Below are 24,575 nucleotides of genomic sequence, written 5' to 3' on the forward strand. Positions count from 1 at the left end.
TATCCTGAAAAAACACAGGCAGCAATTTCTCTGACATAGGGGACATTTTTCTAGTTATTCCTAGGTATTTTATTCTTTTTTGGTGCAATTATAAATGGGACTGTTTTCTTAATTTCTCTTTCTGCCACTTCATTATTAGTGAATAGAAATGCTACCAGTAGTTCTGGGGATTAATTTTATATCCTGCAACTTTCCTGACTTGTTCTATTAGTTTTTTGTTGGAGTCTTGTAGGATTTTCTATGTATATTACTATTAAGTCATTTGTAAATAGTGACAGTTTGACTTATTCTTTGCCAATGTGGATGCCTATTATTTTTCTTGTCTGATTGCTGTGGCCAGGACTTTTGGTACTATGTTGAATAAAAGTGTCAAGAGTGGACATCCTTGTCTTGTTCATGACCTTACAGGAAGAGCTTTCAGTTTTTCACCATCGACTATGATGTTAGCTGCTGGTTTTTCATATGTGGCCTTTATTATGTTGAGGTATCTTCCCTCACATAAATTCACTTTGTTGAGAGTAAATTCACTTTGTTGAGAGTTTTTATCATGAATGGATGTTGTACTTTGTCAAATGATTTTTCTACATGTATAGAGATAATATGATTTTAATCCTTTTTCGTTGATGTAGCGTATCAGTGATTGATCTGTGAATATTAAAATTTTGTGAATATTCCTTGCATTCCTGAAATAAATCCCACTTGATTATGGTGAATAGGTATTAACTCTTCTTTAAAGAGTTTAAAATTCTTTGGGAGAATTCACCTTTTACCAGTCAGGTGCTCTGACAAATCTGTGGTTTGGCCAGTTTTACAACACTTTCACGGTGCATACCAGCCTCATTCCTCAGGGCTAGTTGAGTCCCATACAGGGCAGGGGAGGGGTGGAAGGTTCAGTCTTGTGACCCTGAGATCATGACCTGAGTGGAAACCAAGAGTCGGATGCTCAACCAACTGAGCCACCCATGAACTCTTTTTATTTTTTAAAAAACTTCACGACCTTCTCTAACAAAGAAAAATGCTAGTACTTTTGGCATTTTTTTATGTTTGTTTATTTCATACTGTTATTCAAATTACACACAGGAATGAATCTTCAGGATGGAAGAGAATAACACATCCAGGTAACTAATTTTATTATTATTATTAAACGAAAATTACAAGGCTTTAGACTTTCTGCCCACCTGAACCACCCTTCTCTTGTACCTGGAAGTCAGTTTGGTTTTGCTTGCCTGACTTTGCAATTTTTGCAAGAGCCCAAGGGACTGCAATCCAGTTGAGGAATCCCAGGGAGCTCAGGGTGGAAGCACCAGATGGGGTCGCCATAGGCCCCGCCCCGTCTCGGTGTTTGGCGGCGCATGCGCGCGCTGTGATTTGAAGCATTGTGGGTATTGAAGACCCTCTCCCAGGGCACTGTGGGTAGCGCAGTGCCGTGTCCCGGGGCACTGTGGGTAGTGCTGTCCTACGCCCGCCGGCGTCGCTGGTCTCTGGTGACCGTCCTTGCGCGCTTGTGGTGAGCGATTCCGCCGCGGCCGCCGTTCCGGGCACTGGGGTGGGGAGAGCCGGGCGAGAGCGGGCGGCGTCAGTTCACTGTCGCTGCAGGTTGCTGGAGGTTTGGTTTTCCCGGCGGGGTCGGGGCGGCCCACCTGGGAGGGGCTGTGGGCGGGAGTCTTGGCGGGGGGGCGCCGTTAGGCGGGACCGGGAGCCCGGCGTCCTGTCCTGGAGGGGCTGGGCCGGCCTGGGTGACGTGCAGCGCACGGGTGGGGGCCCCGCTGCCCGGCGAAGCGGGCTCTGACGATGCGGGGGCCCAGGTTTTGGAGGAAGATTGAACTGGGGCAAATAGCCAGCCTCGCCTCGATGGTGCGGGCGGACGGAGCCGAGACGGGTCAGCGGCCTCGGGCCCGCGGGCTCCTGGGCGCGTTGGAAAGGCCTGGCGAGGTCACACGTCCCCGGGTTGCGTGCGGCGTCCTTTGGCCCACCTCGGCGCTTCCCGCTGGTGTCTGCCTCCTCCCGGGGCCCTCCCAAGTACGGGGTGGCGCCCACCGGGCAGAGCACTTTCCCTAGACCCCCGTAATTACTGGAGGTGGAGATTTCCTTTGTGAAAATGAAACTGCGAGCGTATCTCTGGGCATTGTGTCTGCCCAGGGGCCTATGCCAGGTTTGCCGTTGGAGCCCCCGACCCCTCTGCCCCCTAGAGAGAGTTCAAATACAGATCTGCCCTTTTCCACTGACTCATCCTGGGCAAGGCACCGAACCTCTTGGAGTGGAGTGTGGAAAGCATTGAAACTTGTGTCTGGCACATGCTAAGTGCTCAAAAAACATTCATGTATGTTTCTACTAAGCCCCGCAGCACACGGAGGATTAATATACTGGGCGTCAGCATACGTTCAGAGCAGGTTTGCTCTAAAACCCACACCCTCCTGACTTTGTGGGGTTGTTCTTCCCTTCCCTGCCTGGTTCTGTGCCCAGCTGCATGCTTGGAGGTTTCCGGCCTGCTCTCTAGGCAGGGAGAGACTCCTAAGGTGGAGTCGGCTTCTGGTATGCCCAGGTAGGCCTTGGAGCAATCTCCCCTTCCTACTGCCCGCCCCACCCACCCACCCAGCCCAATCCCGAGGGAACTGCCTGGGAGGGAGGAGAGGGGTCCTAGGGACCTGGCCGCCTGTTGTGGATGGGCACCACTTCCTCCTGTACCCGTGGTGTCGACTTTGTCCTGTGTGTAGTGTCCCCTGTGGGCTCAGAGCTGCAGGGGGATTTCCAGGAAGCCTGGTTTGTCCTGCACAGGATGTCCTCCTCAGGCACATTCCTCTGCCTTCATTCAGGAGCTTTTTAGCTTTTCTATACTTTCACTCTGCTGTATTCCCAGGGCCTTGCAGAGTTGCCAAAACAAAGATGGTGAGAAGTGCTGTTTTGAGAAGAGCAGTCTTGTACTGGCCGTATTTTTATTTCCTCAGCCATCTTGCACATTATGTGGTAGAATGTTCATTTTGTAGAAAGGTAAATTGTGCAGTAGAGGATTAAACAGCTTTTACCGTGCAACTAGCTGTTCTTTAACTTTCAAAGTTAATGAAAATTTAAAAAGAGGTGCTTTTATTTTTAAAGATTGTATGAGACATCATACCTGTAATGCTAATGAAAAAATTCATTTTCTTAATCTTTTTTTTTAAATAATTATATTAGAGAAAGAGCAGGGGAGGGGCAGAGAGAGAAAATTGGAAGCAGGCTCCAGGCTCTGAGGTGTTGGCACAGAGGCAGAGTCAGGGCTGGAACCCACAAACGGTGAGATCATGAGCTGAGCCAAAGTCAAGATGCTTAACTGAGCCACCCAGGTGCCCCATCCCCCCAATTTCTCTCCTAATCCTTGGTCTCAGCTTCTAATGACTAACTTCTGTTGGTGACATTAATGACACTACCTTTAAAGTTCTACCTTCCTTAGTTTTGGGGTTGTGGAGGGAGATGGGATTATTAAATTTAAAATTATGAAAATTTTACAGATAGACAAAAATCACGATAATATTCAAAGGACATCTGTGTACCCCCTCACTCGGCTTCAGCAACTGTCAACGTTCTGCCCTTCCTCTCTTCCTTTTTGGCTTTCTCTCCTGAAGTATTTTGCAGCAAGTCCCAGATACCATTTTACTGGTGAATACTTCTGTATGCATCTCTTAGGAATTAAAAGCTTATTTTTTATTAAAAATTTTTATTGAAGTCTAATTACCCTACAATGTTTTATCAGTTGTGTATAACATATTGACTTAGTTCTATACATTATTCAGTGCTTACCACAATAAATGTAGTCACCCTACAATGTTATTACAGTATTATTTACTGTATCTTCTATGCTGTACTTCTCTCCATAACTTATTTTATAATTGGAAGTTTCTCTTAACCCCCTTTATCTTCTTGCCCATACACACACCACCTCCCCTCTGGCAACCACCATTTTCTCTGTATTTGTGAGTCTGTTTATTGGTTCAAGTGTTTTTGTTCTTTATCCATTCATCTATCAATAGACACACATTGTTTCTGTCCCTTGGCTATTGTAGATAATGCTGTAATAAATATAGAGGTGCATGTATCTTTTCAAATTAGTGCTTTCATTTTCTTTGGGTAAATACTCAGTAGTGAAATTACTAGATCATATGGTAGTTCTGTTTTTAAGTTTTTGAGGAAACTCCATACTGCTTTACACGTTGTACCAATTTACATTCCTACAACAGTGTGTACGTAGAGGTTCTTTTTTCATATCCTTACCGACACTTATTTGTCTTTTTAATACTAGCCTTTCTGAATGGTGTGAGGGGATACTTCATTGTAATTTTGATTTGCACTTCCCTGGTGATAAGTGATGTTGAGCATCTTTTCATGTGTTGGCCATCTGTATGTCTTCTTTGGAAAATGTCTATTCAGGTCCTTTGCCAATTAAAAAATTATTTTGTGGTATTGTAGAAGTTCTTTATGTATTTTGGATATCAACCCTTATTGGATATATCATTTGCAAATATCTCCTCCCATTCAGTAGATTTCCTCCTCCTTTTGCTGATGGTTTCCTTTACTATGAAAAAGGATTTTATTTTGATGTAGTCTAAATAGTTTATTCTTGCTTTTGTTTTTCTTGCCTGAGGAGACATATTTAGGAAAGTGCTGAGATGGCTGATGTCAAAGAAATTACTGTCTTTGTTTTCTTTGAGGAGTTTTATGGTTTCAGGTCTCACAATTAGGTGTTTAGTACGTTTTGAGGGTTTTTTCTCTTTCTTAAAAAAATCCAGTATAGTTAATATACACTGTTGTATTAGTTCCAGGTATACAATACAGTGTTACAACAATTGTATACATTACCCAGTGCTCATCAGGGTAAGTTATTCTTAATCCCTCTCACCTGTTTCACCCATCCCCCCAATTACCTCTTCTCTGGTAACTATGACTTTGTTCTCTATAGTTAAGAGTCTGGTTTTTTCGTCTCTTTTTTCCCCTTAGTTCATTTGTTTGGTGTCTTAAATTCCACGTGAGTGAAATCATATGGTATTTGTCTTTTACTGACTGGTTTGTTTCATTAAGCATTATACTTTCTAGAGCCATTCATGTTGTTGTAAATGACAAGATTTCATCCTTTTTTATGGTTGAGTAATTCCATTGTGTGTGTGTATCATATCTTCTTTATCCATTCATCTATCAGTGGACAGTTAGGTTGCTTCCATATCTTTGCTATTGTAAATAGCGCTGCAGTTAACATAGGGGCACATGTATCTGTTTTAGTTATTAGTGTTTTCATATTCTTTGGGTAAATACCCAGTAGTGAAATTACCGCATCATATGGGACTTCTGTTTTTAAATTTTTTTAATAGTTTACTGTCAAGTTGGTTTCCATATAACACCAAGTGCTCAACCCCACAAGTGTCCTCCTCCATGTCCATCACCCCCCTTCCCCTCGCCCCACCCCATCTGCCCTCAGTTCTCCGCATTCAAGAGTCTCTCATGGTTTCCCTCCCTCTCTCTCCCCCAATATTTCCCCCCTTCTTCTCCCCCATGGTCCTCATTAAGTTCCTCCTAATCCTCCTATATGTGCAAACATATGGTAGCTGTCCTTCTCTGCCTGACTTATTTCACTCAGCATAATACCCTCGAGTTCCATCCATGTTACCACACATGGCCAGATTTCATTCTTTCCCATTGCCATGTAGTACTCCATTGTAGAGATAAACCACATCTTGATCCATTCGTCAATTGATGGACACTTAGGCTCTTACCCTGTTTTGGCTATGTTGAGAGTGCTGCTATGAACATTGGGGTCCATGTGCCCCTATGCATCAGCACTCCTGTATCCCTTGGGTAAATTCCTAGCAGTGCTATTACTGGGTCATAGGGGAGTTCTATTGTTAATTTTTTGAGGAACCTCCACGCTGTTTTCCATAGGGGCTGCACCAGTTTACATTCCCACCAGCAGTGTAGGAGGGTGCCCATTTCTCCACATCCTCGCCAGCATCTAGAGTCTCCTGATTTGTTCATTTTAGCCACTCTGACAGGCCTGAGGTGATATCTCAGTGTGGTTTTGATTTGTATTTCCCTGATGAGGAGGGATGCTGAGCATCGTTGCATGTGTCTGTTGGCCATCTGGATGTCCTCTTTGGAGAAGTGTCTGTTCATGTCTTCTGCCCATTTCTTCACTGGATTGTTTGTTTTTTGGGTGTGGAGTTTGGTAAGTTCCTTATAGATTTTGGATACTAGCCCTTTATCTGATATATCATTTGTAACTATCTTTTCCCATTCCATCGGTTGTCTGTTAGTTTTATGGATTGTTTCCTTTGCCGTGCAGAAGCTTTTAATCTTGATGAGGTCCCAATAGTTCATTTTTACTCGATTCCCTTGCCTTTGGGGGTGTGTCAAGTAAGAAATTGCTGCGATGGAGGTCAAGGAGGTTGTTTCCTGCTTTCTCCTCTAGGGTTTTGATGGTTTCCTGTCTCATGTTCAGGTCCTTTATCCATTTTGAGTTTATTTTTGTGTATGGTGTGAGAAAATGATCTAGTTTCATTCTTCTGCATGTTGCTGTCCAGTTCTCCCAGCACCATCTGTTAAAGAGGCTGTCTTTTTTTCCATTGGATACTCTTTCCTGCTTTGTCAAAGATTAGTTGGTTGTATGCTTTTGGGTCCACTTCTGAGTTCTCTATTCCATTGGTCTATGTATCTGTTTTTGTGCCAATACCTACTGTCTTGATGATGACAGCTTTGTAGTAGAGGCTAAAGTCTGGGATGGTGATGCCTCCCGTTTTGGTTTATATTCTTCAATATTACTTTGGCTATTCGTGGTCTTTTTGGTTCCATACAAATTTTAGGATACTTGGTTCTAATTTTGAGAAGAAAGCTGGTGCAATTTTGATTGGGATTGCATTGAATGTGTAGACTGCTTTGGGCAGTAATGACATTTTAACTGTATTTATTCTTCCGATCCATGAGCATGGAATGTTTTTCCATTTCTTTGTGTCTTCTTCAATTTTCTTCATAAGTTTTTTATAGTTTCCATCATACAGATCTCTTATATCCTTGGTTAGGTTTATTCCTATGTATTTTATGGTTATTTGTGCAACTATGAATGGGATCAGTTTCTTGATTTCTCTTTCTGTTGCTTCATTGTTGGTGTATAAAAATGCAGCCGATTTCTGTACGTTGATTTTGTATCCTGCAACTTTGCTGAATTCATGTATCAGTTCTAGTAGGATTCTGGTGGAGTCTGCTGGGTTTTCTATGTAGAGTATCATGTCATCTGTGAAAAGTGGAAGTTTGACTTCTTTGCCAATTCTGATGCCTTTTATTTCAATTTGTCTGACTGCTGATGCTAGGAATTCCAGCACTACGTTAAACAACAGTGGTGAGAGTGGACATCCCTGTCGTGTCCCTGATCTCAGGGGGAAAGCTCTGTTTTTCCCTGTTGAGGATGATGTTAGCTGAGGACTTCTCATAGATGGCTTTTATGATGTTTAAGTAAGTTCCTTCTATCGCACCTTTCTCAAGGGTCTTTATTAAGAAGGGATGCTGTATTTTGTCAAATGCTTTTTCTGCATCTATGGACAAGATCATATGGTTTTTATCTTTTATTTTGTTGATGTGATGTATCACGCTGATTGATTTGCAAATATTGAACCAGACCTGTAACCCAGGAATGAATCTCACTTGATCTTGGTGGATGATTCTTTTTATGTGCTGTTGGATTCAATTTGCAAGTATCTTGTTGAGGATTTTTGCATCTGTATTCATCAAGGATATTGGCCTGTAGTTCTCTTTTTTGCTGGGTCTCTGTTTGGCTTGGGAATCAAAGTGATGCCGGCTTCATAAAATGAGTCTGGAAGTTTTCCTTCGATTTCTATTTATTGAAATAGCTTGAGAAGAATGGGTATTCTGTTTTAAATGTCTGGTAGAATACCCCAGGGAAGCCATCAGGTCCAGGGCTCTTATTTGTTGGGAGACTTTTTGATAACTGATTCAATTTCTTCACTAGTTATGGGTCTGTTCAGATTTTCTATCTCTTTCTGTGTGAATTTTGGTAGTGAGTATGTGTTTAGGAATTTGTCCATTTCTTCTAAGTTGTCAATGTGTTTGGCATATAATTTTTTCATAGTATTCCCTGATAATTGCTTGTATTTCTGAGGGGTTGGCTGTAATCAGTCCATTTTCATTCATGATTTTGTCTATTTGAGTGCTCTCTCTTTTCTTTTTGAGAAGCCTGGCTAGAGGTGTGTCCATTTTGTTTATTTTTTCAAAAAACTAACTCTTGGTTTCATTGATCTGTTCAACTGTTTCTTTGGTTTCTATGTTGTTTATTTCTGCTCTGATTTTTACTATTTCTCTTCTCCTGCTGGGTTTGGGGTGCTCCTGTTGCTCTCCCTCTAGTTCCTTTAGGTGAGCTGTTAGATTTTGGACTTGTGCTTTTTCTAATTTCTTGAAATAGGCCTGGAGTGCAATGTACTTTTCTCTTAGGACTGCCTTTGCCGCATCCCATAGAGTTTGGATTGTTGTATTTTCATTTGTTTCCGTATATTTTTTAATTTCTTCTCTAACTGCCTGATTGGCCCATTCGTTCTTTAGTAGAGTGTTCTTTAACCTCCATGTTTTTGGAGGTTTTCCAGACTTCTTCCTGTGATTGATTTCCAGTTTCATAGCATTGTGATCTGAAAGTGTGCATGGTATGATCTCAGTTCTTTTCTATTTATTGAGGGCTGCTTTATGTCCCAGTATGTGATCTATCCTGGAGAATGTGCCATGCACACTTGAGAAATAAGTGAATTCCATAGCCTCAGGATGTAGAGTTCTAAATTTATCTGTCAGATCCATCTGGTCCAATGTGTCACTCAAGTCCATTGTTTCTTTAGTGATTTTCTGTCTGGTTGATCTGTCCATTGCTCTAAGTGGAGTCTTAAAGTCCCCTGCTATTAGCACATTCTTATCTATAAGATTGTTTCAGTTTGTGGATCGCCTGAATGGCTCAGTTGGTTAAGTGTCTGACTTTGGCTCAGGTTATGATCTCATGGTTCCTGGGTTCGAGCCCCACTTCAGGCTCTGTGCTAACACCTTGGAGTCTCGAGCCTGCTTCAGAATCTGTCTCCCTCACTCTGTCCCTCTCCTGACTGTACTCTGTCTCTCTCTCTCAAAAATAAATAAATATTTAAAAAAAAATTGTTTCTGTTTGTGATTGTTTTAAATATTTAGGTGCTTCCATATTCGGTGCATAGACATTTATAATTACTAGTTCTTCCTGATGGATAGACCCTGAAATTATTATATAATACCCTTCTTCATCACTTGTTACGTCTTTAAAGTCTAGTTTGTCTGATAAAAGTATAGCTACTCCAGCTTTCTTCTGACTTCCAGTAGCAGGATAGATATTTCTCCATCCCCTTTTAATCTGAAGGTGTCTTCCAGTCTAAAATGCTTTTTTTTTTTTTTTTTAATATTTTTTATTTATTTCTAGGAGAGAGAGAGAGACACCGTGAGCAAGGGAGGGCAGAGAGAGAGGGAGTCACAGACTGAAACAGGCTCCAGGCTCTGAGCTGGCAGTCAGCACAGAGCCCGACGCGGGGCTCGAACCCACGAACCGCGAGATCATGACCTGAGTGAAAGTCAGACGCTTAACCGACTAAGCCACCCAGGCGCCCCTAAAATGCATTTCTTGTAGACAGCAAATAGATGGATTTTGTTTTTTGTCCATTCTGCTACCCAATGTCTTTTGATTGGAGCATTCAGCCCAATTTACAATCAGTGTTATTGAAAAATATGGGTTTAGGGTTATTGTGTCCTTTGGGGATTCAAGCTTGTGGTGTCTCTGGTATCTTGCGTTCCTTACAATACTTCCCTCAGAGCGTCCCCCTAAGGATTTCTTGTAGGGCTGGCTTAGTGGTGACAAAGTCTTTCAATTTGTGTTTATTGGAAAGACCTATCTCTCCTTCTATTCTGAATGACAGGCTTGCTGGATAGAAGATTCTTGGCTGCATATTTTTTCTGTACATCACATTGAAGATCTCCTGCCATTCCTTTCTGGCCTGCCAAGTTTCAGTAGATAGGTCTGTCACCACTCTGATAGGTTTCCTTTTGTATGTTAGGGCCCTTTTCTCCCTAGCTGCTTTCAAAATTCTCTTTGTCCTTACAGTTTGCCAGTTTCACTATGATATGTTGTGCATAAGATCGGTTCAAGTTATGTCTGAGGGGAGTTCTCTGTGCCTCTTGAATTTCAACATCTACTTCCCTCCCCAGGTTGGGGAAGTTCTCTGCTATAATTTGTTCCAGGACTCGTTCAGCACTTTCCCTGTCTCTTCTTCCTCTTCTGGGTTTCCTATGATACGGATATTGTTCTATTTGATTCTATTGCTGAGCTCTCAAACTCTTCTTTCATGTTCCTGGATCAGTTTCTCTCTCTTTTTCTCAGTTTCTTCTTTTTCTATAATTGTGTCTTCTAAATCACTTATTCTCCTTTCTGCTTTTTCAGTCTGTGCATTGGACACCTCCAGTTTATTATGTATCTCATTTATCGCATTTTTAAAACATCATAACTATTTTTAAGCCCCACAGTGTTTGTAGCCATAGTTTCTCTGATCCTCCATGCTTTTTTCAAGCCCAGTGATTAATTTTATGAATAATGTCCTAAATTCTTGTTCAGTTATGTTGCTATATCTGTTTTGAGCAGTTCTTTAGCTGTCATTTCTTCCTGGAATTTCTTTGGAGGAGAGTTCTTCTGTTTCATCATTTTGGTTAGCTTTCTATCTCTTGTTAATTTTAAAAGCTTGTTGTACACTCTGCCCCTGCGAGTTCTGCTGTATGAGAGGGCTCTTTGACTGTTTAGGGCCTGTCCATTCAGGAAGTGTTCTTTGAATGGTGTCTTTTGGTTTCTCTTGTTGAGCATTTGGTTATTTTGTTTCCCTACTCCTAGCGTATTCGGGACTCTCCACCATGTGTAGTTAGGCTTGTTTTTTGAGGCAGCCCTGAAAAAAGAAAACAGACAACCACAGAGGGAACACAGGTACACAAAAGCACAGACAAAACCAATAAACAAGCAAACCCAGGCTCAGGTAAAAACAGCTACAGCAACAACAAAAGAGCTCTCTGGAGGGGATGGGAGTGGTTTGGTGTAGGCAGGTCTTGTCTCCACTGTGTCGGCTGGCCTCCCTGAGGCCCCGCCTTGGTGGTTGTGGGGAGAAGAATGGCGTTGCCCCAGTCCCTTCTCAACCAAGCGTTGCAAATCACTCCTTTGGGTCCAATCTCCCTGTGCTGAGGATGTAGCCAAGGTGGGCTGAGTTCTATGCCCCACGCCCCACCTCGTTTCCAGGTCCCAGTCCATGGTCTTTGTTTATAAGGCCTGAAACAGTCCCGCGGGTCGCTGCTTCGCTGCTGCCGGGGGGGGGGGGGACGTGGGTGGTGGGGGAAGTGTCGCAGCCTCAGATCCGATGGGGTCAAGCAGCAGTACAACCCGAGTGAGTGCATGCAGGGAATGTAGCAACTTCAGGTCCGCAGAGTCTGCGCCACTGCCAAGGATGGTGTGGGGAGCGCTGCAGTGTGCCTGGTGCCTTCTGGGACCGGGGGCACCTAGTTCAAAGTCAGCACCCCAGCCAGAAATAAAAAACACTCTTTCCAAGCTGAGGTTTTTCTCTTCTCCAGGCATGGTTCTGTGAGCAATCTCAGCTTTTCTTTCCTTTCCCCTGGACTTGTGGCAGCTCACCACCACTCGCCGGTTTATCACTCACCGCAGCTGCACAGAAGCCAGGTTCCCTCCCATCCTTCTGTATCTCTGGGTCGTGTCCTGCTTTTATCTTCCCCAGTTCGCACTCACGAACTGGTTTCCTTCCCAGTGTATTCTGTCGCTTTCTCTTCCCAAACTCCTGTGGCTCAGTGTTCTATGACTTCAGGCCTTCTCTGTTTGAGGGATGGTGCAAGCCAAATGTACAGAGCTCCCTACTTCTCCGCCATCTTGCCGTTCCCTACTGTTTGTAATTTTTTAGGGGACCTCTGTACAGTTCCCCATAGTGGCTGCACTAGTTTGCATTCCCATCAGTAAAGCACAATGGTTCCCTTTTCTCCACATCCTTGCCAACACTTGTTTCCTTTATTTTTGATTTTAGCCCTTCTGACTGGTGTAAGGTGGCATTTAGTTGTGCTTTTGATTTGTATTTTCCTGATGATTAGTGATGGTCAGCATCTTTTCATGTATCTGTTGGCTATCTGTCTTCTGTGGAGAAATGTTTGTTGTATGTCTTTGTTTTGTTTTTGGTATTGAGTTGTATAAGTTCTTTATATATTTTGGAGACTAACCCTTTATTGCATATGTCACTTGCCAGTATATATATTCCCATACAGTAGGTCTTTTAGGTTAGTTGATTGTTTCCTTTGCTGTGCAGAAGCTTTTATTTTGATGTAGTTCCAATGGTTTTGTTTTCCTTGCTTCAGAAGACATATCTACAAAAATGTTGCTATGGCCAATGTCATAGAAAGTACTGCCTGTGCTGTCTCATAGGATTTTTAGATTTCAGATCTCACACTTAGGTTCTTAGTCCATTTTGAGTTTAATTTTGTGTATGGGGTAAGAAAGTGGTCCTGTTTCATTCTTTCACATGTAGCTGCCCAGTTTTCCCAAACCCATTTTCTGTAGACTTTTTCCCACTGGATATTCTTTTCCACTTTGTTGAAGATTAATTGACCTAATCATGAGTTTATTTCTGGGCCTTCTTTTCTGCTCCACTGACATATGTGTCTGGTGTGTGTGTGTGTGTGTGTGTGTGTGTGTGTGCGCGCGCGCGTGCGCGCGCGCACACACGTGCCAGTATGGTGCTGTTTTGATTACAACTTTGTAGTATATCTTGAAATCTGAGATTGTGATACTTCCAGTTTTATTCTTTTTCAAGATGAGTTTGGCTACTTATGGTCTTTTTGTGGTTGTATACTAATTTTAAGATCTTTGTTCTAGTTCTATGAAAAATGCTACTGGTGTTGTCATAGGGATTGCATTAAATCTGTAGATTGCTTTGGGAAGTATGGACATTTAAACAATGTTTGTTCTTCCAATCTTCCCATTTGTGTTGTGTTCAATTTCTTAACTCAGTATTTTATAGTTTTCTGAGTATAGGTTTTTTACCTCCTTGGTTTTATTTTTTTTTTTTTTAATTTTTTAATGTTTTTTATTTATTTCCAGGAGAGAGAGAGAGAGACAGCGTGAGCAGGAGAGGGTCAGAGAGAGAAGGAGTCACAGACTCCGAAACAGGCTCCAGGCTCTGAGCTGGCAGTCAGCACAGAGCCCGTCGCGGGGCTCGAACCCACGAACCGTGAGATCATGACCTAAGCGAAAGTCGGAAGCTTAACCGACTAAGCCACCCAGGCGCCCCATTACCTCCTTGGTTTTAATTTATTCTTAGGTTTTATTATTTTAGGGACAACTGTAAATGGGTTTTCTTAATTTCTCTGTTACTTTTGTTATCAGTGTGTAGAAATGCATTGGATTTTTGTATATTGATTTTTTGTATCCTGCAACTGTACTCAATTCCTTTATCAGTACTAGTAGTGTTTTCTTTTATTTTGTTTGGGTAGATATATGATTTTCTATATATAGTCTAATGTCATCTGCAAGTAGTGAAAGTTTTACTTCTTCCTTAGCAATTTGGATGCTTGGATGCCTATTATTTGTCTGATTGCTATGGCTAGGACTTCCAGTACTATGTTGAATAAAAGTGGTGAGAGTGGACATCCTTGTCTTGTTTTTGATCTTAGGGGGAAAGATTTCAGTTTTTCACCAGTTAGTATGGTGTTAGGTGTGGGTTTTTCATATATGGCTTTTATTCTGTTGAGGTATGTTCCTCCTAAACCTTTGTTGATAAGAGGTTTTATCATGATGACATACTTGTGACAGAATTTTTTTTTTTTTGCATCTACTGAAACGATCATATGGCTTGCTAATATTTTGAGTGTTTCTGTATCTGTTTATTAGAATAATTGGACTGTAGTTCTCTTTTTTGTGATGTTTTTATCTGGTTTTAGTATCAGGGTAATGGCCTCATAAATTTGGAAGCTTCCTTTCTCTTATTTTTAATGTTTCATTTATTTTTGAGACAGAGAAAGACACAGCATGAGAGGGGGAGGGGCAGAGAGACAGAGGGAGACATAGAATCCAAAGCAGGCTCCAGGTTCTGAGCTGCCAGCACAGAGCCGGAGGCAGGGCTCGAACCCACAAACATGAGATTGTGACCTGAGCTGAAGTCGGAGGCTTAGCTGACTGAGCCACCTAGGTGCCCCCTTTCTCTTCTTTTTGGAAGAGTTTGAGAATAGTTACTTACTCCTTTCTGAATGTTTGGTAGAATTCGCCCATGAAGCTGTCTGCTGCTGGACTTTTGTTGGGAGATTTTAAATTTTACTTTTTTTCCCTTCATTAATAAAATTCAGTTTCACTGCTGGTGATCAGTCTGCTTAATTTCTAGCTCTTCCTGCTTCAGTTTTGGGAGCCTATATGTATCTAGGAATTTATCCATTTTTTTTTCTGGATTGTCCTTTTGGCATATAATTTTTCATAATATTCTCTTTTAATCCTTTGTGTTTCTGTGGTGTCATTTATTTCCTCTTTCATTTCTGGTTTTGTTTATTTAAGTCAGTCTAACTTTCTTTTGATCAGTAATTATATTTTATCAATTTTATGAATTTTTTTCAAAGAACCAGATGCTGGCTTCATTGATTGGTTTTATTTTATTTTTTCTGTTTGTTTGGTTTTGTAGCTTCTATTTCATTTATTTCTGGTCTAATTTTATCATTCTCTTTCTGCTATTGGTTTGGGGTTTTGTTTTGTTACTTTCTTAGCTCCTGTAGGTGTCAAGTTAGGTTGTTTATTTGATGTTTTCTTGCTTCTGGAAGTAGGCCTGTATTGCTACTTACTTTTACCTTGGAAGAGCTTTTGTTGCATCTCAACGACTTTGGATTGTTACATTTTCATTTGTCTCCATGTACTTTTTGATTTCTTTGAATTGTTGGTTGATCCATTTTCATTGTTTAGTAGCATGTTATTTAACTTCCATGTATTTGTGCTCTTTCCAGATTTTTTTCTCATGACTGATATCGAATTTCATAGTGTAGTGCTCAAAAGAGAGGCATAATATGATTTTGATCTTGAATTTGTTGAGACTTGTTTTATGGCCTAACATGATCTATTCTGGAGACTCTTCATGTGCATTTGGAAAGAATGTGTATTCTGCTATCTTAGGATGAAATGTTCTAAATATACTTGTTAGATTCATCTGGCCCAGTGTGTCACTCAAAGCCCCTGATTCTTTTGTTTATTTTGTTTGGATGATATATCCATTGATGTAATGGGGTGTTAAGGTTCCCTACTATTTTGTTACTATTGATCATTTCCTTTATGTTTGTTATTAGTTGCTTTATGTATTTGGGTGCCTCCATGTTAGGTGCACAAATACAGTTTTTGTTGGGCTGTTCCCTTTATAATTATATAGTGTCCTTCTTTGTGTCTTTATACAGTCTTTGCTTTATAGTCTGTTTTGTCCAATTTAAATATTGCTACCTGGGCTCTTTTATCACTACCACTTGCATGATAAATGCCTTTCCAACCCTTAACTTTCAATCTGTATGTGTCTAGGTCTAAAATGAGGCTTCTTTGGCCAGCATAGAGATCGATCTTGCTTTTTTTGAATCCATTCTGCCACCTTTTGTCTTTTGATTGTAGCATTTAGTCCATTTACATTCAAGGTGATTATTGTTAGGTATGTACTTATTACCATTTTGATATTTGTTTTATGATTGTTTCTGTAGTTTTTTTTTTTTTTTTTTCCTTTTTTCACTTTGGCTCTTCTCTCATAGTTTGCTGGCTTTCTTTAGTGATGTACTTGGATTGCTTCCTCTCTTTTTGTGTGTATCTATTACTGGCTTTTAATTTGTCATTACCATTAGATTTATATATGACATCTTATGCATATAGCAGTTTATATTGAGTTGATGGCTCTGTGAGATTAAACCCATTCTTTATTTCTCTCCCTCCCATGTTTTAGTTATATGGTGTCATGATTTATTTATATCCTTTTATTTTGTGAATCCCTTGACAGATTTTTATAGATATACTTAATTTTACTACTTTTGTGCTTCCTACTTTCTTACTCCTGGTTTTGGCCTTTTCTTTCCACTCATGAAGTTTCCTTTAACATTTCATATAGGGCTGGTTTAGTGGTTATGAATTTCTTTAACTTCTGTTTGGGAAACTCTTTATCACTTCATTCTGAATGGATTGGCAGATTCTTAGTTGCATATTTTTTCCTTTTAGCACTTTGAATATATCATGCTACTCCCTCTGGCTTGCAAAGCTTCTGTTGAAAAATCAGCTGACAGCCTTATGGGGTTTTGCGTAACTTTTTCTCTTGATGCTTTTAAAATTCCCTATCAATATTTTCTGCCATTTTAATAACTATGTGTTTTGGGTGTGGATGTCCTTGGATTTATTTTGTGGGAGACTCTCTGTCTCTCTTGGATCTGGATTTCTGTTCCCTTCTCCAGACTCTGAAGCAGACTCCAGGCTCTGAGCTGTCAGCCCAGAGCCCAATGCAGGGCTTGAACTCATGAACCATGAGATCATGACCTGAGCTGAAGTCAGGTCTTAATGCTTAACTGACTGAGCCACCCAGGTGCCCAAGTCATTATTTCTTCAAATAAATTTTCTGCTCCCTTATCTCTCTTTTTCCTTTTTGGATCCCTATAATGTATATATTACTCTTGATGGTGTCTCTGAGTTTCTGTTTTCATTTATTCTTTTTCTCTTTCCTGTTCAGCTTGATTGCTTTCCATTACTTTTGTCCTCAGGTCACTGATGTGTTCTTCTCCTGTCTCTAGTCTAGGGTTTATTCTCTCTGGTATATTTTTAATTTCATTTATTAAGTTCTTCATCTCTGATTGGTTCTTTTTTTTTTTTTTTATGTTTATTTATTTTTGAGACAGAGAGAGACAGAGCATGAGCTGGGGAGGGGCAGAGAGAGAGGGAGACACGGAATTTGAAACAGGCTCCAGGCTCTGAGCTGTCAGCACAGAGCCTGACGCAGGGCTCAAACCCAGACGACAAGATCATGACCTGAGCCGAAGTCCAACACTTAACTGACTGAGCCACCCAGGTGCCCCTGATTGGTTCTTTTTCTTTTTCTTTCTTTTTTTGGTTTTCTGTCTCTTTGTTGAGGGTTTCACTGAAGTTCTCTTTTCTCAAGTCCAGTGAGTATTTGTATTTTTATAAACCTTACTTTAAATTCTCTATCAGGCATCTTACCATTTTTTTTTTGTTTAGCTCTCTTGCTGTGATTTTGTCCTTTTCTTTCATTTGGGACATACTCCTCTGTCTCCTCATTTTGTGTAAGTCTCTGTTTGTTTCTCTGTGTTAGGAAGGTCAGCTACAACTCCTAGTCTTGAAAGTCATGGCCTTATGAAGAATAGGTTCTGTTGTACCCTGCTGTGCATGTTTGTTTATTTGAGAGAGAGCATGCATGTGCACGAGAGGGAGAGGGGCAGAGAGAGGAAAAGAATCCCAAGCAGGCTCCATGCTGTCACACAGAGCCCAACATGGGGCTTGATCCCACTAGCATGAGATCATGATCTGAGCTGAAATCAAGAGTAAGATGCTTAACTGACTGATATCTCTTATTTAGATATTCTTTGATTGCTTTCAGAAGTTTAGCTTGTCTCATATAGATTTTATGCAAATTTGTTTTAGATTTATACCTAAGTATTTCATATTTTCTGGGCGTTAATATAAGTGTTACAGCGTTTTTAATTTAAAATTCCATTTTTTCATGGCTGGTATATAGGAAAGTAATTGATTTTTGTATATTAACCTTGTATCCTGAAGCCTCAATATAATCACTTCTTAGTACCAGAAATTTCTTGACTTTTTGGTATTTTCTATATAGTCAATCAGGTCATCTGCAGACAAAGATAGTATTTTTTCTTCCTTCCCAATCTGTGTACCTGTTATTTCTTTTCTTAGGTTAGCTAGGACTTCAAGTGTGATGTTCATAGGAGAGATGAGAGGATGCATCCTTGCCTTGTTCCTCTTTTTCAGGGACATCTGTTTTCTCAACACTAAGCAGCACTGTGATTGGTGGATCTTCCATCCTTTCTTTAAGCATGACCACAGTTCTCTGCAGAGGCTGTCAGCACAGCCTGTTCTTAACCTGAGCCTGACAAAATTAATGTCACTTCTTTACTGTTCTCTTACTTTCGGTGTTCATATTTCCTGGATTGCTCAAAGCTGCCAAAACAGTTTCCACATGTTGCATTTGGTTGCTGTCTATCTAAAGTCCTCTTTTATTTTCACAAAAGCTCTTTCTTTTTATGCTGTTAACCTGTTGAAAGCTTCACATTTTATTTTATTTTTTTAATTTTATTTTTAATGTTTTATTTATTTCTAGGAGAGAGAGAGAGACAGCGTGAGCAGGGGAGGGTCAGAGAGAGAGGGAGTCACAGACTGAAACAGGCTCCAGGCTCTGAGCTGGCAGTCAACTCGAACCCACGAACCGCGAGATCATGACCTAAGCGAAAGTCGGACGCTTAACCGACTAAGCCACCCAGGCGCCCCGAAAGCTTCACATTTTAAAAAGATTGAACATATGTTAATTCTCTTTAGTAATTCAGCACCATTCAGTAACAATTTATTTCCCCATGTGCAGAATGATCATGATCATAGCTAACAGTGTTCATAATAGTTCTTTAATACCATCTGATACCCAGTTCATCTTGAAGTGTCCTTTGTAACCCCCAAAATGCTTTCCAGTATATCTGTGCAAAATAGAACGTAGTCAAAGTATATTATGACATCTGAAGAATGGTTATCTTGTAAGAATCTTTGCATTAAGCAGGATACTGGTTTGCTGAAGATCTGGGCCATTTGCTCACTGCCTCTTAAATTTCAAGTCACATTTCAAATCTTGGGAACTCAATCTTGGATATATAAATGAGGTGGGCAGCCAGATGATGATGTCCACCCTGCTTCATATTCCCCCCAAATCTACATTCTGAATTGGAGTGGAGACCTGTATATAGCACCCTCTGTTTGGATTTCCTGGGACTTGTCTTTTAGCTTTATGGCAGATATGGATGGGGAGTTTCGATTTTCCCTATAATAGGTCACTTTGGCTCTTGATGTGAGCGCTCTCCTGGAGGTACTCTGAGGCCCTTTCCTGAAAGCTTAATAGAGTCCCCACATTGATAAAAGTCTCACCTAGTGGTAGGGGGCTGGAAGCTTCGATTCCCAACTGGAGATTGAGGCTGAGCCTGCTGCTGGCCTGGCTCTGCAGGCCTTTTTAACAGGACATTGTTTAAGAATGGGCTGCTGTTCCGATGCCCCCTGCAACCTGCCTTCCTTATCTCCCCTGCTGAACCGGGAGGCTAATGGAAGGGTACTCCTCCCAAGCTCCCCCTCACCTTTCTTCTCTTTCCTCAGCTCTACCTCTGCAACTTGACTCTTCTCTAGAAAGAGCACTCAGCTGACCAGGAATATGGCCCCAGGGCTCCTGACAACCAGGGATGAGGTGAGTCCTGAAATTTCTTCCTAGCTCTTGCAGGATGGACTCCTTGCCTCTCCTCGTCCTAGAGCTGCCTTGGTGGTGTTAGGTCATATTTAGACCTGATTTTGGAGGTGTGGCCCATCTTAACTTGGAGCCGTTTCTCAGACTCTGCTCCATTTATGACTCAGGCATTCACCAAGTAGTAAAATGTAATTAGTACAGTTAAAATACAAATACAAGACATTCATGCTTATGTGCCCAGTGATTCCCAAGGCCAAAAAAACTGAAGGAAGGCTTTGAGGAGAAACCTCTTTTCAGAGCTGCCTAAGCTTCCTCTGATGGGCTTGGCAAGTTGAAGAACTAAGGTAAAGTCTTCCAGTGAGAGTGTGACAGCAAGTCTAGTACATATCAGAGACTGGCAAGCTGTCCCTTACTATTTGGAAAGCTTGGAGCAGCCAGGGGGCCTTTGGTCATAGCAGTTCTCTGTGTAGAGAGGTGAGGATGCTGACCTGATGTCTGCTTGTGACTCATGTATATATTTAGTTTGGCCAGCCCCATGCTTTATATTTAAATGAGTTTTCCACACCTAAAAATTGGAAGATTATATCTGAAGGTCTGGATTGTCAACTTCTTTGAGAATAGATTGTTCACCACTTTCCAGAGTCTACCCTTTTGGTGGATGATAAATAGCTGAAGCCAAACAGTATCTCCACAGTGCAGCCATGCCTCCTTTCGTCCCCTGACCCCACAGCTGAAGAGTCTCCCTCATTCATTCATTACTTCCCTGGCCTGTAAAGGCTTTGCCTTCACCTGCTCCGAGCCAGATTCGGCCAGAATCTACAAAGGTAGACTGAGGAGTGTGGGCTTGAACTTGGAGCAAGCTGGATTTTGAAGGATTTTGCCATGTTCAAATCAAGGATTTGGAAATAAGTAGTATAGCTGATCTCTGAACAACATGGATTTGAACTATGTGGGTTCACTTACTTGTGGTTTTTTTTTTTTTTTTAGTAAATACAGGACAGTTTTTCTCTTCTCTAAGAATTTCTTTTAGGGGCGCCTGGGTGGCTCAGTCAGTTAAGCATCCAACTTCGGTCAGGTCATGATTTCACGGTTCATGGGTTAGAGCCCCACGTCGGGCTCTGTGCTGACAGCTAGCTCAGAGCCTGGAGCCTGCTTCAGATTCTGTGTCTCCCTCTCTCTCTCAGACCCTCCCCTGCTCACGCTGTCTCTTGCTCTCTCTCAGAAATTTAAAAAAAAAAAAATTTTTCTTTTAAACAAATTTCTTAATACTTCAGTTTATTGTATGAATATGGTATATAGTACACATAACATATAAAATGTTTATGTTATCAGTAAGACTTCTAGTTAATCATAGGCTATTAAGTTTTTGAGGAGTCAAAAGTTATATGCATATTTCTGGTGGCATGCCACCCCTAACGCTCTCTTGTTCAACTGTCATCTGTAACTGAGTGAATATATGTCCTAAAGGAAAGATTTTCTAATCCTTAAGACTAGGCTGCATGTGAACTTGACATAATTGGACAAAGTTAACATTTACCAACACCTAAATACATACCAGGTGAGATACTTTTGTTGATTATATCAGTTATACAAAATAGTGTCATTCAGTTTTTCAGTGCCTGTCATATCAAGGATAGAATTTCTTTGCAGAAGATCTCAATTTGATCTTTATTCTGGGTTCATATGATGGACATTTGCCTGTAGGTACAAATTTAAAATGACTGATATTATCAAAACCATTGAGAGCTGTGTCTCTCTCTGTTGTCAAATCTTTTATACATTTAAGAGTACATGTTTATGTAGTGCATACAGTTCAGAGTGTTCCTGGAGAGAGAAAACTTGTATATTTCACTTTACCAATTTTGATGTTAATAGAGAAGGATTCTTGGCTGAAATGGAACAGGGCACTGGCTTGTTTCATACAGAGACCAAAATTATTTTGAAAGAATGAAAGAACAAAAGGTTTTTAGTTTAGTTGTTTGTTATTTGAGCAAGCATAGAAATTACATATTTTAGGATTCTTTAAATTGCATTTCCAGATACTTTGGTATGTGGCTGATCTGAATTATATATAATATTCTGACCTATATTTTAATTGAACATATTGTTGACTATATACACACATGGATTTAGGCATGTCTAAAGTGTTTGGCCTGATAGAAGAAACTGGAATATGCTTTAGGATTGTGGCATAGATTGGAGCTGGACCTAAAGGCTCTTAGGTAGTAAGAAATTAGCACTCTTTTACTGAATCTTAAAGATTGTTTTGAATGTCTGCTGTGTGAAGGAGTCTTTGGTCAACAAACAGTGATACCTATAGCACAGACTCTTTTTTTTTTTTTTTTTAATGTTTATTTTTGACAGCACACATGTATGCATGTGGAGTAAGGGCAGAGAGAAAGGGGGACAGGATCTGAAGGCTCTGCATGGACAAACAGAGATCATGACCTGAGCTGAAGTCAGATGCTTAACTGACTGAGCCACCAGGTACCCGACAGCCACCATTCTTATAAGACTCCCAGTTTATTTAGGGGTTTTACCTATCATTGGAATTAAACGTTTAAAAGTTTTTTATTGAGGTAGAATTCCCATCTGATAAAATCTGCCATTTTAAAGTGTACGATTCAGTAGTGCAACCCTCACCACTATCTAATTCCATAATATTTTCATAGCCCCCAAAGATATCTCACACCCATTAGGAGTCCTTCCCTCTTCTCCCCTTCCCTAAATTCTGGCAAGCGCTAATCTGTTTTCTATCTCTATAGATTTGATTATTCTGGTTATTTCATATAAATGGAATCATATAATATATAGTCTTTGTATCTGTTTTCTTTCACTTAGCATAATATTTTCAGGGTTCATCCATGTTATATAGCCCAAATCAGTAATATTTCATTCCTCTTCATGGTCAAATAACATCCTATTATATGGATATATGACATTTTATTTTTTATTCATCAGTTGATAAGACATTTCCTGTCACTAGAAATTAGTATCTTTGGTCTGTCACATTTTTGATAGATTTTAATGATGAAATTGTATTAAAACTAGTGACAGATCTTTAAGTTTGAAGAAACCACTTACATTTACATTGAAATCTATGATTCTTTACAGGGCAAAAACATTCAGATTTTCACCATCCCATCCCACTATTTCTCAGTCATTGCAAATTTAACTTGTTCAAGTACATTTGGTATGCTCAGCAAGACAGACCTAGTGAATTTGAAGGGATTTACTGAAAATAGTGTGTATTCTGTGACTCCAGTTGAATTATACTGGAAACCAATAATAAGGTATCTAAGTAAATCTCAAATATTGAGAAACTGAACAACACATTCTTCACTCATCCTGAAGGAGATTCTCAAAGGAGAAATTGCAAGAGAAATTAAGAGAATATTTCAAATAGAATGATAGAAATATGAGAGAATATATCAAATAGAATGATGATAGAAATAGGACATTAAATCTTGTGGGAGGCCAGCCCGTGTGGCTTTGCCCCAGCAGCCCTCTGGCAGGGCCCGCCACCACTCCTGGGGATAGGGTCTCTGTGCTAGCCTCGCCCCTGGCATCCAACATAGAGACCATGTGGTATCCCCGGAGGGATCAAGAGAGGACAGCCCATTGCTTTATTGGGCTTCCATATTCCCCCTCCCATCTGACTTTCTGCTTCTTGATGTCGAAGCTTGTGGTCTGTGGCTCATGGTGAGGTTATTAAGGGTCAGCACCGAGGATGGACAAGGGGGGGGTTGGCAGTTGGAAAGTGACACCTGCTTGCTTTCTCAGATGTGGAAAGAGATAACTGTGTGGCCACAGTACTAGATTGCCAGTTTGGCTGATTAGCCCCTTTGAATCTGCATTTCTGAGACACGTTGGCTAGAAGGCAAGGTGTCCTTTGCCTAATGCAAATAAGAACTTCAGGACAAACTTCTTTCTGTGGAATGTTCAAGTAGGAGAGGATTTATGTACACAATCTAAATCAAAACAGGCAGTTGTGCAATAAAGACGGAGACACACAATCTTGTTTTGTGAAAGAAGAAATCTCAACTGATGGTTTCTTCTTGGCATTGAATGGTCCTCAGGAGCCTGGTTTGGATAAAGCTTATGACACTGGCTCAGGTTAGATTCCTCCAAGTCCCTCCCCAACTCTTGTGTTCCTGGCAAGCACCTGTATTTCACAAGAGAAATTCCATGTGAGCAAGAGCCCAGGGAGGTGATGAGCATGAGAACAATGTCAGTCTAAATGCAGACTTTCCTAAGAGTGAGGCTTCAGAAAGAAGAACCCACAAATGTGTCACTGAGGGAGAAGCTTCCTACTCCATTTTGAGCTTAGGCAGCATGAGAAAATCTATTCTGGAGAGAAACCTTTTATGTGTGACAGTAAATTCTTCATTCAGCTCAAAACTTAGTATCAGAGGATTCATACTGGAGAGAAATTTTACAAGTGTATCAAATGTTTAAAAGCTTCAGTCAGAATTCTAATCTTCAGTATTAGAAATTTCATGCTGGAGAGGAATCCTATGGATGTAACAAATGTAGGAAAAGAAAGGATTCAAATCCAGCTTAAATCTCTTTCAGCATCAGTGCATCCACTTGAGAGAGAAACCCTAGAAATTCTGGAAGTGTGAGGTAGCCTTTAGTTAGAGCTGTGCCTTGTTCTCAGACTCCTAAGAGAAGCCTATGAGTGTACGGAGCGTGGGAAGTACTTTTCTGTAGCTCACATCTGGCCCAAAAACAAAGAATACTTCAGAGAGAATCCTAACAGATGTGATAAATGTGGGAGGGGTTTCCACAACTTGGCCAGCATCAGAGAACTTCTATGGGGAAAAAGCCATAAAAATGTAGTGTCTGGGGAACGCTTCACCTAGAGCTTTCACCATCTTCACCACCACAGAATCCATACTAGTGGAAAGCTCTATGGATGTGATAAATGTGGGAAAGCCTAATGTCAAAATGCAAACTTTATTCAGCTTCAGAAAGTTTACACTGGAAGGAAACCCCACGCATTAGTCTGCTAGGGCTGCCATAAAAGAATGCCATACAGTAGGTGGCTTAAGCAAC

The 24,575-nt window shown here is 40.8% G+C and overlaps 1 protein-coding gene across 5 annotated transcripts in view; it reads left to right on the forward strand.

The window, feature by feature from the left end:
• The first annotated feature begins 1,226 nt into the window (after positions 1-1,226).
• ZNF169 (zinc finger protein 169) overlaps positions 1,227-24,575 on the forward strand; it is a 53,343-nt gene continuing 29,994 nt past the window's right edge. For 3 of the 5 annotated variants that reach the window (XM_039221445.1, XM_039221447.1, XM_039221449.1), the window contains exons 1-2: positions 1,227-1,507; positions 19,433-19,520. In XM_039221445.1, coding sequence (XP_039077376.1) covers positions 19,488-19,520 — 33 coding nt within the window. In that variant the 5' untranslated portion in view covers positions 1,227-1,507; positions 19,433-19,487. Of the gene's footprint in view, positions 1,508-1,933; positions 2,543-19,432; positions 19,521-24,575 lie in introns of those variants that run through there. The other 2 variants (XM_039221446.1, XM_039221448.1) reach the window with 2 other exon arrangements.

Source organism: Hyaena hyaena, unplaced genomic scaffold, assembly GCF_003009895.1.
Source record: "Hyaena hyaena isolate Hyena2069 unplaced genomic scaffold, ASM300989v1 scaffold_987, whole genome shotgun sequence".
Lineage (NCBI taxonomy): Eukaryota > Metazoa > Chordata > Mammalia > Carnivora > Hyaenidae > Hyaena > Hyaena hyaena.